Source organism: Drosophila kikkawai, chromosome 3R, assembly GCF_030179895.1.
Source record: "Drosophila kikkawai strain 14028-0561.14 chromosome 3R, DkikHiC1v2, whole genome shotgun sequence".
In the NCBI taxonomy this organism is placed as follows: Eukaryota; Metazoa; Arthropoda; class Insecta; order Diptera; family Drosophilidae; genus Drosophila; species Drosophila kikkawai.
In genome coordinates, this window is record NC_091731.1 from 31,666,304 (window position 1) to 31,680,675 (window position 14,372).

The following is a 14,372-nucleotide window of genomic DNA, read 5'->3' on the forward strand; positions in this document are numbered from 1 at the left end:
AATATAAGCTCATTTAAAACTAACTAGGTGATCTCTATCCCTCGGAACTTGGTTTATATAAAGTGTCTAAGCATTACAAAAGTTTACTTAAATTAAGTTCAATTACTAAATATATAAATAGCCTTAAACTATATCCCTTACTTCCCTTTTCCAAAACCCTTTTTAAATATTCAAGCCTTCTTTTTAATGGTCAGTTTCCCCGCAGACCGACTTTCTGCTTAGTTAACAACTCAATTTGCTGGCAAAATGGTAATATTAGTCACAAGTCCTGCTAGTCCTGCTGTCCTGTCAATCAAGTGTGGCCTAGAAAGTGTGTGCAATAATTATTTCGTCAGAGTCACCGCTGACTTCCACTTCTTTCCACTCACGCCAACTGTAATTTCTGTCAGTGGCACATCAGGAGACCCAAGGATACGAACTGTACCCGGCACGTGACGTTCACCAACGATGATGTCACACGGCGGTCAAAAGTTGGAGGAAATCCCACCACTTCCCATTCCTCTTCCTCCTCCTTTCCCCTCCCAAAAAACCGGACACGGCAACAATGTGCAACTTTGATTTTCCCCCCCCAAAAACCGTGGTGTGGGCGCCCATGAAATTGGTTTTAAATGAAGTTGCCTTTTGGCCGAAGCTAAACGAAGTTTTTAATGGATTAATGTAAGGGAAAGGGAAGGGCATACGACGTAAATTGTGTGGTCAGAAAAGCGGAGAAAAGCCTGCAGTTGCTCTTTCCTCTGCGGTTGCCGAAAAATCATGTTCGCAACTGCCCGCAACAAAAATTAGAGAGCAAAAAAAAAAAAAAAGAAATCTTTGAAATTGCAAAACTTTGACATGTGTCGGTGAATGTCTCTCACCCCTGCTGGCCCTCGAAAAGTTGCTCTATTTTAGCAACCCCGGAACATTGTTGCTGCTGTTGTGTAACTTTGTGAAACTTGCAACAGCGGCAAGGACACGAGGAGCAGATGTCGTTAGGACGGAAGTTTTGGGCGTCAAAAGCGTCTGCCGGCGTCCACGATGCTCTCTCAGTCAAATGGGCATTATTATATGCTGTGCATATTCTATGAAAGTCTAGTTACACTCAAAAAAATTATGAATATCAGTTGGGAATATATAATAGCTATTTTCCCAGTTAAATAATTTAGAAGGTATAAAGTTTAGAAACCTTTATTATTAGTTTTAATCGATGAAAAAAATAAGAAAAACCAACTTTAATAACTTCTAGATATTTATTTAATGTTTATACGTTTTTTAAGAATATTTTTGCACTTAAAAAATATTTATTATTGAAGGAAAGAGTTTTGAATAAAGAAAAACAAAATTATAAACATATTTTTACTAGATTTCTTATCTTTATGAACCTTTAGGGGTATTTCAGTTTTCTCAAATGTATAACTTCTGACAACTTTCTAGGCACTTTCTTAACTGAAACTTATATTTTTTATAGGCCAAATTGCAACTTTGGTCTAGTTTTCATCTCAATTTAATACCCCGTGGCAATTGGTATAAAAGTTTCTGTTGGCATTAAACTATTAAAGTGTGTTTACTGTAATGGTATTTTGGTGTTTGTTTGCAGTTTGCCAACTGCAAATGCATAAGCATATAAATAATTCAGTCGAAATACCAGGGCATCATTAACACACACACACACACAAATACATACAAAAAAACTGGTCATTTATGCCGCCCACTTGCGTGAGTGTGTGCCAAGAGTATTTGTGTGTGTGTGTGTGTGTTCCGAACGGGGCGTGGTTCTGGCCAAACAACTGTATTCAATAAAAAAGGAACCTGCCTGCTCAGGCTCAAAAGGAGAGAAGAAGGCGGAGCATTGTTGATGGCACCCTATTGTTGTTGCTGTTTACTAACGAGAATGGTCCGACTACAACAACAAAGGCAACTGGAACGAACAACAACAACAATTGGAGCAACAGCAATATTAAACAGTAAAGTTTGTTAATCGACCAGTGAAGTACTCAGCAAATTGTGGAATATTTCCAAATAAGAGCTGAGATTTTTAATTATTAAATAAATAAAATGAAATGAGAAAATGTAAATCTTACAAAAGAACACACAGAAATCTCCAAATTTAGCGCCTAAAAGTAGACAATAATTATTGGTAACCAGTACTACCTGCTGTTAAGAGCTGTATTAGGTGAATTTTTAGGATAAAACTATAGTATGATGCTCTAGTGAGCTTAATATTTATATCTTCAAAAAGAATCTTTAACATAAAAAGCGCATTTCTCAGCTTCATAAATACCATATACCTCTTTTCAAATACCTTTCACAAAAACAATAAATATTACCAGTGTGCATCGCGTGCAGGTTTGCTTAGGCCTGAGAAGGAGGAGAAAAAAACACAGAGCGTTGCCTAAATGGACACATGAAGTGCCAATGGAACAGCAAACACCCCTCCGTCCGAAGCTGTCAGCGGGAAATTTATGCATCTACATGAGGGCAGCCCTGGCAGCAATGTCCTGGCCAGTGGCCCTCGTCCTTTTGCCTCCTCATACCCAACCTCATGTGTTCCCTTGTCAAGTTCAGTGTAATCATTTTCCAGACTTGCCTCACTCTCTCTTTGTCACACGAAAGTATTAAAATTCAATTATTCATTCGTTTTTCCCAGAAATGGCACGATGCCCTTGCATAAGGGTATCTTTAGTTTGATGATGGGTTTATAGCTAAAGTTATTATCTGTCAAAAGTCAGGCATTGAAAGTAAAAATAAATGTAACCTTTAACCAAGAATAATTCAAATTTAAAATATATACAACCTTGATCTTCTAACAAAGTTACTGAGAGCAACTGACTGCAGTCTCAAGCAACATAGAAAATGTATTCATTTTTTCGTAAACATAATAAGGTCATGTTACAAGAGAATAAAACAGAATTAACATTTCTTTCAGAGTATTACAAGCTCCTAACCGTGGAAACTAGCCTTCCCCTTCCATTATAACTAGTTTTCTTTTCTTGCTAAATTTTCAGCTGCATGGCTGAGGGCGTTTTCCACTCACTTTGCCGACATAAGTTATTTACAGCGAGTCGCGTACTTAATTAGTAAGTGCATAGTTTATTAACCGGCAAATCCAATAAGATAGGGGGACCTGGAAATTGCCATGGGGGGCGAGAGGGTTCAAGTGAATGCAAATTACCAGGGCGGGTTTACATTAAGCGTCTTTAGGCAAAGTCAAAGTCTGGCGCACATGTGACTCAGGCCAGACGAGGGAGGATTCCCCCCACTCTGAACCCTCTCTGTTTAAACTCATTTCGACTTCATTATGTTCTTGCCGCTGACTAAGCAGTGGAAGCCTACTGGAAGCCCAATCCCGCCCAGATCCCCCATGCCATGCCCGCAGGGTGGTGACGACAACTAATTGAAAATCCTCAAGACATCACACATATTGAGGATTGACTTTGGCAAGCTTTTTTAATTATGGATGATTCTTCTTGTGACTTGGGAGGAAAAACTAATTTGGGAAAGCAGAACTGAAGAGAGAAAAAAAAAGGAAATACAGGCGGGGTCAAGGAATAAGGAGCAGGCAGAGGAAGCCATTAGAGGAAGTTGCGTGACAACACAAATCAATAAAATCGTTTTTAGTGCTTTTGGCAGCCAAATAAAAACTAAACACCCGAGGAACGGAAATTGACTAAAATTGTAATTATGTCAGAGCAGACGCCATTAACTATCAGTAACTGCTGCTGGCCAAGGCAGAAATATTTCAAACTGAACTATAGTTATTAACCGATTATACAAGTTGTATGACAATTTACACGGCTTCTTAAAGGTATTTTAATAGATTTATTTAATAGTAAAGAAGTGTAAATAGAAATTCTTTTATAAATCTGTTTTAAAACTCAATATAAATGTAGATTTTTTGAGTAGAAATCCCTAGAAAGTAGTGTAGTGTTTTTGGTAATTCCACAATTTTATTTCCCTTAGTGTAAGTCCCCCAAAAACCGTAGGCATTAGCCAGGTCTAATCACTTTTCGGCAGGTTGTGCTACCTCAAATGCGGTGAAAGTGCGTCATTTCCCCGGGCCTGGTTAATAATTGACTAGCCATAATTGTAATGACTGAGCCTCAGTTCGATTTCAAGCTGGCCTCCTCCACCGCGGCTGACTTGCCACCCGTCCGTCTGCCAGCTGTCCTCCCCCGCCCTGAGTGAGTCCTTTTGATTGATTGATCAACGCATTGATTGATTGTAGCGGCGTAGCGTGTGATTTAGCATGATGTTGCTGAACCGACGACCCCAAAAATCCTTTTGCCTTTTGTCTAAATGCCTTGGGACGCTGCTCATTCTCAGATTGGCCAAACAAAAATGAGAATAATTGCTTTGACTTAGCAGCGCCTAGCTATGGACATTTGGAATTGATGAAATTGATTCTGTATCGCCATGGTCGTGTAATTAATAATTCCCGGAATAGTAGCAAGTCATGTTATTTGTCTAATGGTGCTCAAACTGATCAAATTACTCATCGCTATTCAGGGAATGCCAGCCCAAGCTTTTGATAAATTTGTCTCGGCCATGGTTTTGAATCGTGCTGCCCAACTTAACCACTTAAAAGGAAGGAATTTTAGGGGGAAATATAAAGTAGCAAGTATATGGTGAATACAGCATAACATTTTGGTTAACAAAATAAATTGTATGCCATTTGGCACGTGTATCCGAAGGCTTCCATTGTTTCTCCTCCAGGGCATTTGGCCATTCATTTGGCATTCATAACGTTCGCCACATACAAACAGAAAGGCATTTCCTTGGGCTAAACTATTCCAGGAAATAATGGAAACAATGCAAACCGGACCAAACCCAAGCGAACCGAAACGATACCAAAACCAAATTCCACCTGAACCACAAACAAAGGCCAAATAATTATAAATTTAAATGCCCAGTGAAATTCCCTGGGCGGAAGGCTTGGTGAAGCCAATTACACGTCACCCGACCCGGCTCTCTCCTCTGGAATTTACCCAATTCACTGACAACGATTACAATTAAATGCCAAATGCACAACATTCTCATTCTCTCGCTCGCCCATGTTAATAATAGTTGTCAGTTGCAGCTGCGCTAATGTCAAAATATGTGGCACAAGACCAGAGACCCAGGGAACAGGCAACCAGGAACAGGGATCGATTGTTGGTGGGGAATCAGTAAAGGGTTTAGGATTGGAAATAAAGGAAAAGGGAATATAATAATCAGGATTAAACAACTTAAATGAGTTAAATATTATAAGGTTTCTAATACTTTAGAAAATAAATATTATAATTTTATATTAAAAGGGAAGAGATCCCAGATATGTTTGCATAAATATTCATCTTTGTTCTTCAATATATCCAGCACCTACTTAATAAATTAACTTGAAGCTTTTACAGAGTATTTTCAGCACAAATTCAATATTTAAAATCCTTATCTTCCATCAGTGTTCATATCGCGTGTGCCCTGTACCAGAGCTGGTGTCCTGAACAGGAATGTAAGCAGGAAAGCAAGCTGGAGCTGTGGCTTGACTTGAATCAGATTGGATGGCTTTGGATTGGATGGGAATGGTAAAATAGGGAGGGAGGGGTGCCTTTGCTGGTGCCAGTCGAGATAACCGCAAATTAAGGCAAACAACAAAGCAACAACCACGACGACAACGCTGGTGACACAAGCCGCATTGTGGCGGTGCTACTGACAGCCAAGGAGCAGAAGTTGCCTGCTCGAGCCCGCACTTTCATGGGCGCACCCGGCGTATACGTGATTTATTGATTAAATTCAAATTTGCTGGCAAACACAATGGGTTTGAGAATGCCAAGATGGCGTCAAACGCATTCCAGGCATCGCATTATGCAATTAGATCCGGACAGAGCCAAGAGGATGCCAGGACATCGGGATATCAGGGCATCAAAGGCCATAAGCTCCCAACGTCGTCCGTACGCCGTATGCCTCCGCATCCAATCAAAAGTGTCGAGTGACAGGATGAAGCGTGAAGATATCCCAGCCGAAGCACAGAAGCCCCAAAGACTGAGTGGGCGGTGTGCAGAGTGCAGGACAAACCTTTCACTGGCTCCGGCCACTCACATCACTCACGAGCACAAGGACACCAAGCTGCTGGGAACTGCAATTGCTTTTTCTCTCAGCTAAAAAGTTGGAAGCTGGGAAGCTGGGAAGCCTGAAAGGTTCGAATTGCACTCAAAAAATGAACATGAAATTGCCTAACAGAAAGAATTTTAAGGAAATGTGAATATGCGAATGTGCGAAAGGATAAAATCAAATTGCAAAAACAGACCACAAGGTTACCAAATATTTTATAAAATATTTTATTGCATTATCTTGCTTGAATATTATGATTTCCTTTGGAAATATTTCTAATTCTTTGGAAAATATGCAATTTTAAAATATATTTCAACTTAAGTTCTTTCATTTTACTGAACAAAAAATCCCCAACTACGTATCCTTAAATTTTTCAAGTGCCTGAAACTCCCGAAAAAAAAATTTAATTACCCAGCCGAATGGAAGAAGTGCGCAAACAATTTCGTGCCTGCCATTATCTATGCAAATATTTTTAGCACCCATCGTCCCCTCACAGCGGCTGCATACTTAATGGGATTTTATTTCAATATTTCAAGCACCCTCCGGATCCGACGGGCCAAAGTAGTTGAAAGTTGCAATCTGCGGCGAGTGTGTACGTGTGTAAATAAACAAAAAAACGATTATATGTCTAAGTGGGTTCTCTGATTGTGCCCGCCCCCGGCCAACTCTCCAGTTTGTTTCACTTTATCAACACACAAGTTCAAAGTTTGCTTATTTATTATGCTGTGTTTTTATTGCCTTCGTTTTTTTTTTCGCAGTTTTAAAGTAGTTGATTCGGTTTGGCAGATGGTACATTGGCCTCTGGTACGCGTAGCCATGAAATATGCATTATTATTTGTTTTACGCATATTTATTTATTCATTCATCCGCATGACTGTATAACCAAAACAGCTGCGGTCAGCAAAATAATATTAAAATGAATTTAAAACCGTTTACTGCTAATCAATAATTAAAAAACAATGATGAAAATTATGCCAAAGGCTATGAATATTGAATAAATAATTTCATTTCATACAGAAACAGAATATATGTATTATTTAAATAAAATGTATGTTATTTTCTATGATTTAAATATATATTCTTTAATTTCCATAAAAATAAATTAAAAGTTTATAAGAAAAGGAAGAAAATGTTTTATTTTTTTACTTTTCACTTCTATTTTCTCAACCGCAACTGTAAATAAAAATTGCTTGCTTTCCAGGGTAAAAACAACAACAATATATAATTTAAAAAAAAATAAATAAAATGTGCACAAATTGCACACAACAAAAAATAAAAAGGGGAACAAACCGTTTATGGTTGAAACAAAAATTGAGAATGGAGTTTGAGTTCGGGGAGCTTAAGCGTCTAATAGTCGCAACTGGGGGAGCGTGCAAAAGGCAATATTTATGCATACCAATACTTGGGCATAAATATTAAAGTGAAATATACTCGTGCACAAAAAGTATACACATATATATACATATATATGAAAATGTCATGCAAATTCGTTTGCTTTCGGCTGCCGTGAGGAGGAGCGGGTGGCATTCGTTTGGACTTGCGTATTTTATGCAGACTTATGACATTTCCAGCGCTTTATGGCTCCCGCTATTATTGATGTGGGTGTAGTTGAGTTCGCCTCTCCTGGCATTTTCCACACATAACAGCACAACAGCAGCTACACACACCGCACACGAGCATGATATTGCAGAAAAATATTCCTTTGAAGCCGCTCTAACTCAATATTGCTCTGGATGATGGCAACTCTCGGCATTATTTAAAGCTTTGTATTTGAGGGTACTTCAATTTTTAAATTTGCATTTCATATTTCAATTTCTGTTTGTAGAATTTATTAACTTTTGAAAGGGTGTTTTTATGTAGAGTTTCCTGTTTCATGAACTCTTTTGAAGCCAATCATTCCCCGGTAAGTGTGTATTAAGGTGTAGAATTCTTTAGATATAATGTTTAGCCTTTGTTGTATTAATTTTACAATATTAAGTTTGTGTTAAGCATATCTTTATTATTTTATATATTCATTACTCTACTGTTTACCTAAAAATTTAGAATATATCTCAGCAAGTCAAGTCTTTATTAACTCTAGTAACTAAATCAGCTCAGGCTTAAACAAAGTCGCTTTTGTATGGAAAATGAATGGGCCGTCAGTCTCGAATTTAGATTATAATCCCAAATCCCATATATACAGCTCTTTGATGATGTTGAAAGCCCGGGAAAGAGGCACATAAATTGTGAGCTCATTATGGGAGTACATTGGATTTGCTTGCCGGCATTTGCAAAGGAAATCTAAGCGATGGCAACGGTTATGTCGATGTCAGGGCCAGGCAATATTACTTAATGCTCTATTAATAAATAAACCAAACCAAAGCCCACACACTCACACCCACACTCACCTTGCGATGGCTGCTTCTGGTCAGGAAACATCCTGTGGTGGCGCTATCGCACATTAATTTTGTTGCAGCCAACTTGCTTGCTTTTGCGTCGAAAGGTTATATATTGAAAGATGCCTATATATATTCGTGTATAAATATATATAGAGGGATATGTGTGTATCACGACGTCACACACGCACTATCTCGCGAGGATATGTTGAATTTTCTAATTTAAATGATAGTTTCGTTTACGTTTTCGTTTCGATTCGATTTGATTTGATTTTGGTTCATATACTTAATTCGCTGTATGTTTTATCCTTGCTCCTTTGTTCGGTGGTTTCGTAACGCTTACTTAGGTTATAATTTGATACGTATTTTGTTGCTCCCGCACACGTCCTAAGGCTTAGTTCCAATTGTATCATTTCATTTCGTTTTGTTTCGCTCGGTTATGGGTTTTATCCGCTTTCCATTTTCTAAGCACACAAGAGCCATGATAACTGTATCTATAAGTGTGCCTGTGTATCGGATACACTGAGGAAATACATATTTATTTAGGGGGATTTTTTTAGATTAGAAAACAGAAGGGAAGTTCTTGAATGGCTAATTGAATGTGCACCTTTTAAATTTTAATATTTTATACAAAATACAGATCAATATTCACTAAAAACTTCTTTAGTGTGTAATATATCTTCTATATTCTCTTCAAAGATATTGTTTATCTCTTTTTGACCCCACTTAATCCCAGTGTAGATGCCTTGTGGCACACAGTGCGTGTTTGTCTGTGTGATTTCCTTTTCTCCCTCTGCCTTTTGTTGCCAAGCGAAATATTTATGTTTGCCTTTCACGCTTCACTGCCAATGGCGGATGGCAAAATTGGGAATGGCGGCTAGCGGCTGGCGGCTCTCCATCTCTCGCCGTTTGCCAAAACGTTTTCAAAATTTCTACACAATTGATTTAAATGGCGCTTTAAGTGCGGTCTGCCCGGACACAAGCCCAGTCCTCGCCTCCCAAAACTGGGCAGCGAGCCAGCAAAGTAAGTGTGTGTTTCGTGGAGATGAAGAGTAAGTGGAACCGCCCACGGCATCGAGTACTTTACGCCTTCCACACAGACCGGCGAAAATAATTTCGCCGGGCCGTGCAAAAATTTCATTAATTTCAGGCATACTAAATTAAAAACGGGGCAACCCACCAGAACAGCCAACAACAAAAGCCGGGACTCTACTAATTTGCGGAGAACAAAGTAAAAAAAAGTTGGCAAAAGAAAAATGGGTTTTCCTTACTTAAAAGCAAACGAAATATATCCGCGTGGGTGGTGAGTGTTAAAAGCCATTACAGACTATCAAGAAAAATAAGAAGAAATAAAAAGGTGTTGGGATTATCCAAGTATAATCCGAAAGCCAACAAGAAATGGCTGACAATTAAATAAATTGCTTTTACAAACTATCGTCCAAGAAGAAAAATTGCTTAGGAAAACATAAAAAAGGGTTGAAAAAGAAAATCTATACTTTATGCGGGCTAACTTAATCTATATTTATGGTTTAAACAAATAATTAGCATTCCAGTTATGAAAAACAAGAAAATAAAATAGAATATCATAGAGAAAGGAATTGAACAAAATTCAATTTATTCATTTTATCATTTTAATTATCAATTTTGTGACAAGCCAGACTGGTATGCCAGATTCTTGGAAAATAATTGAGCTGTCTCTGGCTGATTTTCTGGTCCCTCCTTTTTGATATTGCACTGAGGCTGGATGAAGAAAAGGCTTTAACAAAGGCTACACTAAAAGAAAATGTTTAAAATGGATGTAAATTAAACCTAAATAAAAATTTGTCAAGGCAATAACTTTAAATTCGTTTAAAAAATATTTATATAAATCCAAAAATAATTATTAATAAATACAACAAAAGTATAACATTTAAAATACCAAAACCCAGAATTTAGCTGCCTATTTTTCCCCACTGTGTAGATATAAACAATGCCTTGAGCTCTAGTTACATTTCCCGCGCGGCTGCTTTGGCAATATAAACCGTGCGGAGGAGTCGTGGTGCGTGGGTGGCTGCCTGGGTTTTTGTGGGTGGCCTCCAGTTTTTCTGGGCGTCTTATTCTGCAGACGTGCTAAGACCAACAGCGGCAAGTAAATGCCAAAAATTACATTTTGCCACTTTTACAGACGGAAAGATGAAGCCCCCGCATGAGAATGGCCTGAGAGTTTTTGGCAAAGCGGCAGAAGCAGCAGAGGCCACGCGGCGTATACGCAATGTGGCCCAAGCTACGTGGGTTAGAGTTGTCGAAGATAATGGCTGCCTTGGGCCTGTGTCTTGTGTCTCCCGTCTTGTGTCCCCCTCTCCCGCTGTCCCTCTCTCTCCTATCTCTCTCTCTCGCTGTCTCCTTTTGGGGCAATCGTCGGGCTGTTGAACCTTGAGTGTATGTGTGAGTGTGTTCGTCTGCCCCCTTTGTGAGTGTGTTGGCGTGGGTTTTTGGATGGTTTGGGGGTGTTTTAATGCCTGGGTGTGGGTATCTTTCAGTGTGTGTGTGTGTGTGTGTGTGTGCAAGGGGGCGTGAGCGCGCGCATTTAGCAACAAAAAATTTTTTGTCTGTATATGGGACAGTCCAAAAAAAAAGCAAAAAAAAAAAAAATGTGTAAGCACATACAAAAATGAATAAGTCGTTGAAGAAATTGCGTTGAGATTGGTGGCTCGTTGCGTATACGCAGCGTTGTCTGGCTCTAATAAATTACATTTTGGTTGTCACACGCACAAACACAAATACATACACACACCCAGAGAGACGCACTGAAGGACACGTGCACTGGAGTTGACTATTTTTGGCGCATTCATTTTGTATTCAGCGAAATCTCTTAATATTTCAAAGCAATAATTTTTGGATGTTTCAAAAAAGACAATGAAGAGTATGAAAAGGCATAGAAAAATCTATGGAGAAGTATATTTTTAGGCCGAAAAAAAATGTAAGAAAAATAAAATAAAATAAAACACTATTTTTCACAATTTCATATAACTTCAAATTTTGTTTAACATTCTTTTAGACAAAATCAAAAAATTGATTTCATAGTTTATCTAAGTTAAAACTGTTCAAAGAATTTTCCAAAAATTATATTAAGAGATTTTTAGAATACTTCAATTTCATTAGCTTCCCATTTACCTAGTTTAAGCTTAGCTCTTGGGTCTGAAAATATATAATATGTATGTGTTCCCTAAGACAGTTTTAATTGACTGACGTTTTCGTTTCTAGTTCGCTTTTTATTTTGTTATTGATCGAGCCAAGGCAATTTCATGCGACATTTAAGTTTTATTGTCGCGTTTCGTTTGCTTTTCTGCAATCATTTTTAGAGTCCGCCCGCAGCGATGACGATGATGATGATGACGATTTCGTTTTTGGAATCGTTTCTTGGAATTTTTGGTTTTCGTTTTGGGTTTTTTTTTTGGGGACCCTCGTTGAGCGCGCGCGTTTTTCTAGCGCCGTCCCCTGCCGCGTGCGTGAAATACTATTGAATAAGTTGCTTTTTAATGAGTTTTACTACACGCCACGAGCTCTGCAGCCGCACTATATACACACTGCTCTATGTGTGTGTGTGTGTATATATATATGTATAATCGTATACTACTACGCACGCACGACGCTGCTGTTACAACGGCATTAATCAACGACGGACGTTCACGATTTTCACGAGAAAAAGCGTCCGACGCGCTCAACTGAACTTTGCGTATTGAATGCGCGCTGGGGCCCGGCGAGCCAACTCCGAATATCCGGCACTCGGAAAAGTCGGCAGCAGGCCGAAGTTGCTGGCGAAAAACATCTCCATTCTTGAAATTAGAGCAAATACATTTGCAAACAGGAAAACTCTCACGCACACACACACAAACACATCATGAAATCTCTCCCGCAACATTTTCTTGTGTAACGGGAGCGAAAGCTTTTCCCACTCGGAAAACTTCGGCTTTCGTCGTGACGAGCACTCTGTGTGTGTATGTATTTGAATTATTTAACACGAAAAAATTGGCAGTCGGGATTTGGGGAATTGTGTTTGATACGCGCGCCAGGATGCCAGCAGCGGGTCCTGAGGAGCAAAGGCAGCAGGAGCAGCAGGAGCATAAGCAGCTGCAGGAGATGTCTGCTGGGGACGTCGGTGTTCCGGCATTGCCAGATGTGATTTTCAACCGAGCGGTCTTGAACTTGTCCAAAATGCCCAGGACATTCGCTTGGCATAATTGATTGCACAAGTTAAACAGGATGATAAAGGGTGATATTAGACATGGCCAGGACAATTGGAAATATTTTGAAAAGTTTTTCTTAATTTGTATATTAAATTCTATAAATATTTTTGAATATTTAAAGCATATTTGTAATATTTAAAAATATTTATAGTATGTAATATAAAGATTTTTTTATAAAATTAAATTTTATATATTTTCTTAAAACATCCTCTAAAAAAATGAAGCAAAGAAGAAAAAAGGTAATTTCTAATATAATATCAAGAATGTTCCTTAGTTTAAAATACCTTTTATTGAACATCAAAAAATCTCAAAAAACATAAATCTTCGAGACAAATAAAAACGAAATCATCGAATTATTTATGTTTTCCTTTATTTAATTTTGATTCACTTACTCGAGGCTTAAACCAAGTCCCAACTGACAATCAGGATACAAAGCTTGTTTGGACATCGATACAGAAGCTTTCCCTCGATGAGCTTCGTTATGTTTTCAATGCCCTGCCAATGCTCAATCATCCTGTTAAGGGCTTTTCCTCGTAAGGGACAGACAGCAGCATCTTGGTCTGGCATCCCCGGCTAAGTGAATCCCACTCAAATCGTTTCCATTGGACCACTTAAGCCTTCACTTGACTCCCACACCCAATCACCACACGAGAGTGTCCCTAATCCCAACATCGATAACAATTATATATGTATATATTCATTTATATGCTCTGGACTTGGACTATGACTATTTAGGGAAAATACTCCTCCACTTGTCGGTGGGCAAATGAAACGAAATGCCAGCAAAACAACAAAAAAAAATGCCAATCATGACCCAACTCAAACAAACGTTCCGGGACCGCCGGCTGCCATGACAGACAAACATTATGAATGATAACGGTAGCACGGCGGCACAACAATGGCCAGCAAATGTTTGTTTATCAAGCCGCTCGAATCAACACAAAAAAAAAAATAAACAAAGCGGTTAATCAAGAGAGTGGGAAAACTGGGAGGCCAACATTATGAATAATTTTAATAACCCAGTGCCGATGACACAAACAGATAAGGAATTGCCATTAAAAACGCATTACAATTTATAGAAAGGCAGAAAAAAACAGTGCAAGGATTGCAGATAAAGGACTATCAGTGGTAGCATAGTGTGTGTGCAGAGAGAGAAAAAACAGGCTTTTATATGATTTATTATTAAATATAATAATTCTTTAAAGTATACTCTTAGTTAGCATAATGAGTTTAATACTAATTTTATATATTTTCCACCATTATCTGTACTTTATCAATATATAAATACTAAGAACAGTTCAGTTTTATTTCATTTTGTTAAAAGTTTTCAATAAAATATATCTGAACTGAAATTTAAGCTTCATAAATTTTCTTTAAACAACTAAATTCTTTTTTTATATTCAAAGAATTAAACCATCCTGAATGAATAACTTGATTCCTTAATTTATTTTTCTCTCTCTGCTTCGTGTGTGGGTCACAGGTCACATCATTCATAAAAGCTGCAAGGCACACACAATCACCCATCCACTCTCTTCTTACCCACACACACACACACACAAGTACATAACATATATCGACACCACACCACACACTAATGTGGGTCAGTTTGGTGAGACTCTGACGCTTCTGACCCACCAATGCAGCCATTCTGCAACGGCAACCAAACGCTGACAGGCAATCAACTGTCAGGCTGGGCGACATGCAAAATGCA

At 38.4% G+C, this 14,372-nt stretch overlaps 1 protein-coding gene across 12 annotated transcripts in view; it reads right to left on the reverse strand.

Moving 5' to 3' along the window:
- RhoGAP100F (Rho GTPase activating protein at 100F) overlaps positions 1–14,372 on the reverse strand; it is a 44,330-nt gene that overhangs the window by 13,417 nt on the left and 16,541 nt on the right. For 4 of the 12 annotated variants that reach the window (XR_011445443.1, XM_041774571.2, XM_070287509.1 and 1 more), the window contains exon 3: positions 8,448–8,957. The exons of the other annotated variants lie outside the window; for them this stretch is intronic. Coding sequence is in view for 3 of the 4 variants with exons in the window: in XM_041774571.2 (XP_041630505.1) it covers positions 8,448–8,501 (54 nt within the window). In the remaining variant the exon portion in view is untranslated. The remainder of the gene's footprint in view (positions 1–8,447; positions 8,958–14,372) is intronic. 12 annotated transcript variants of the gene reach the window in all.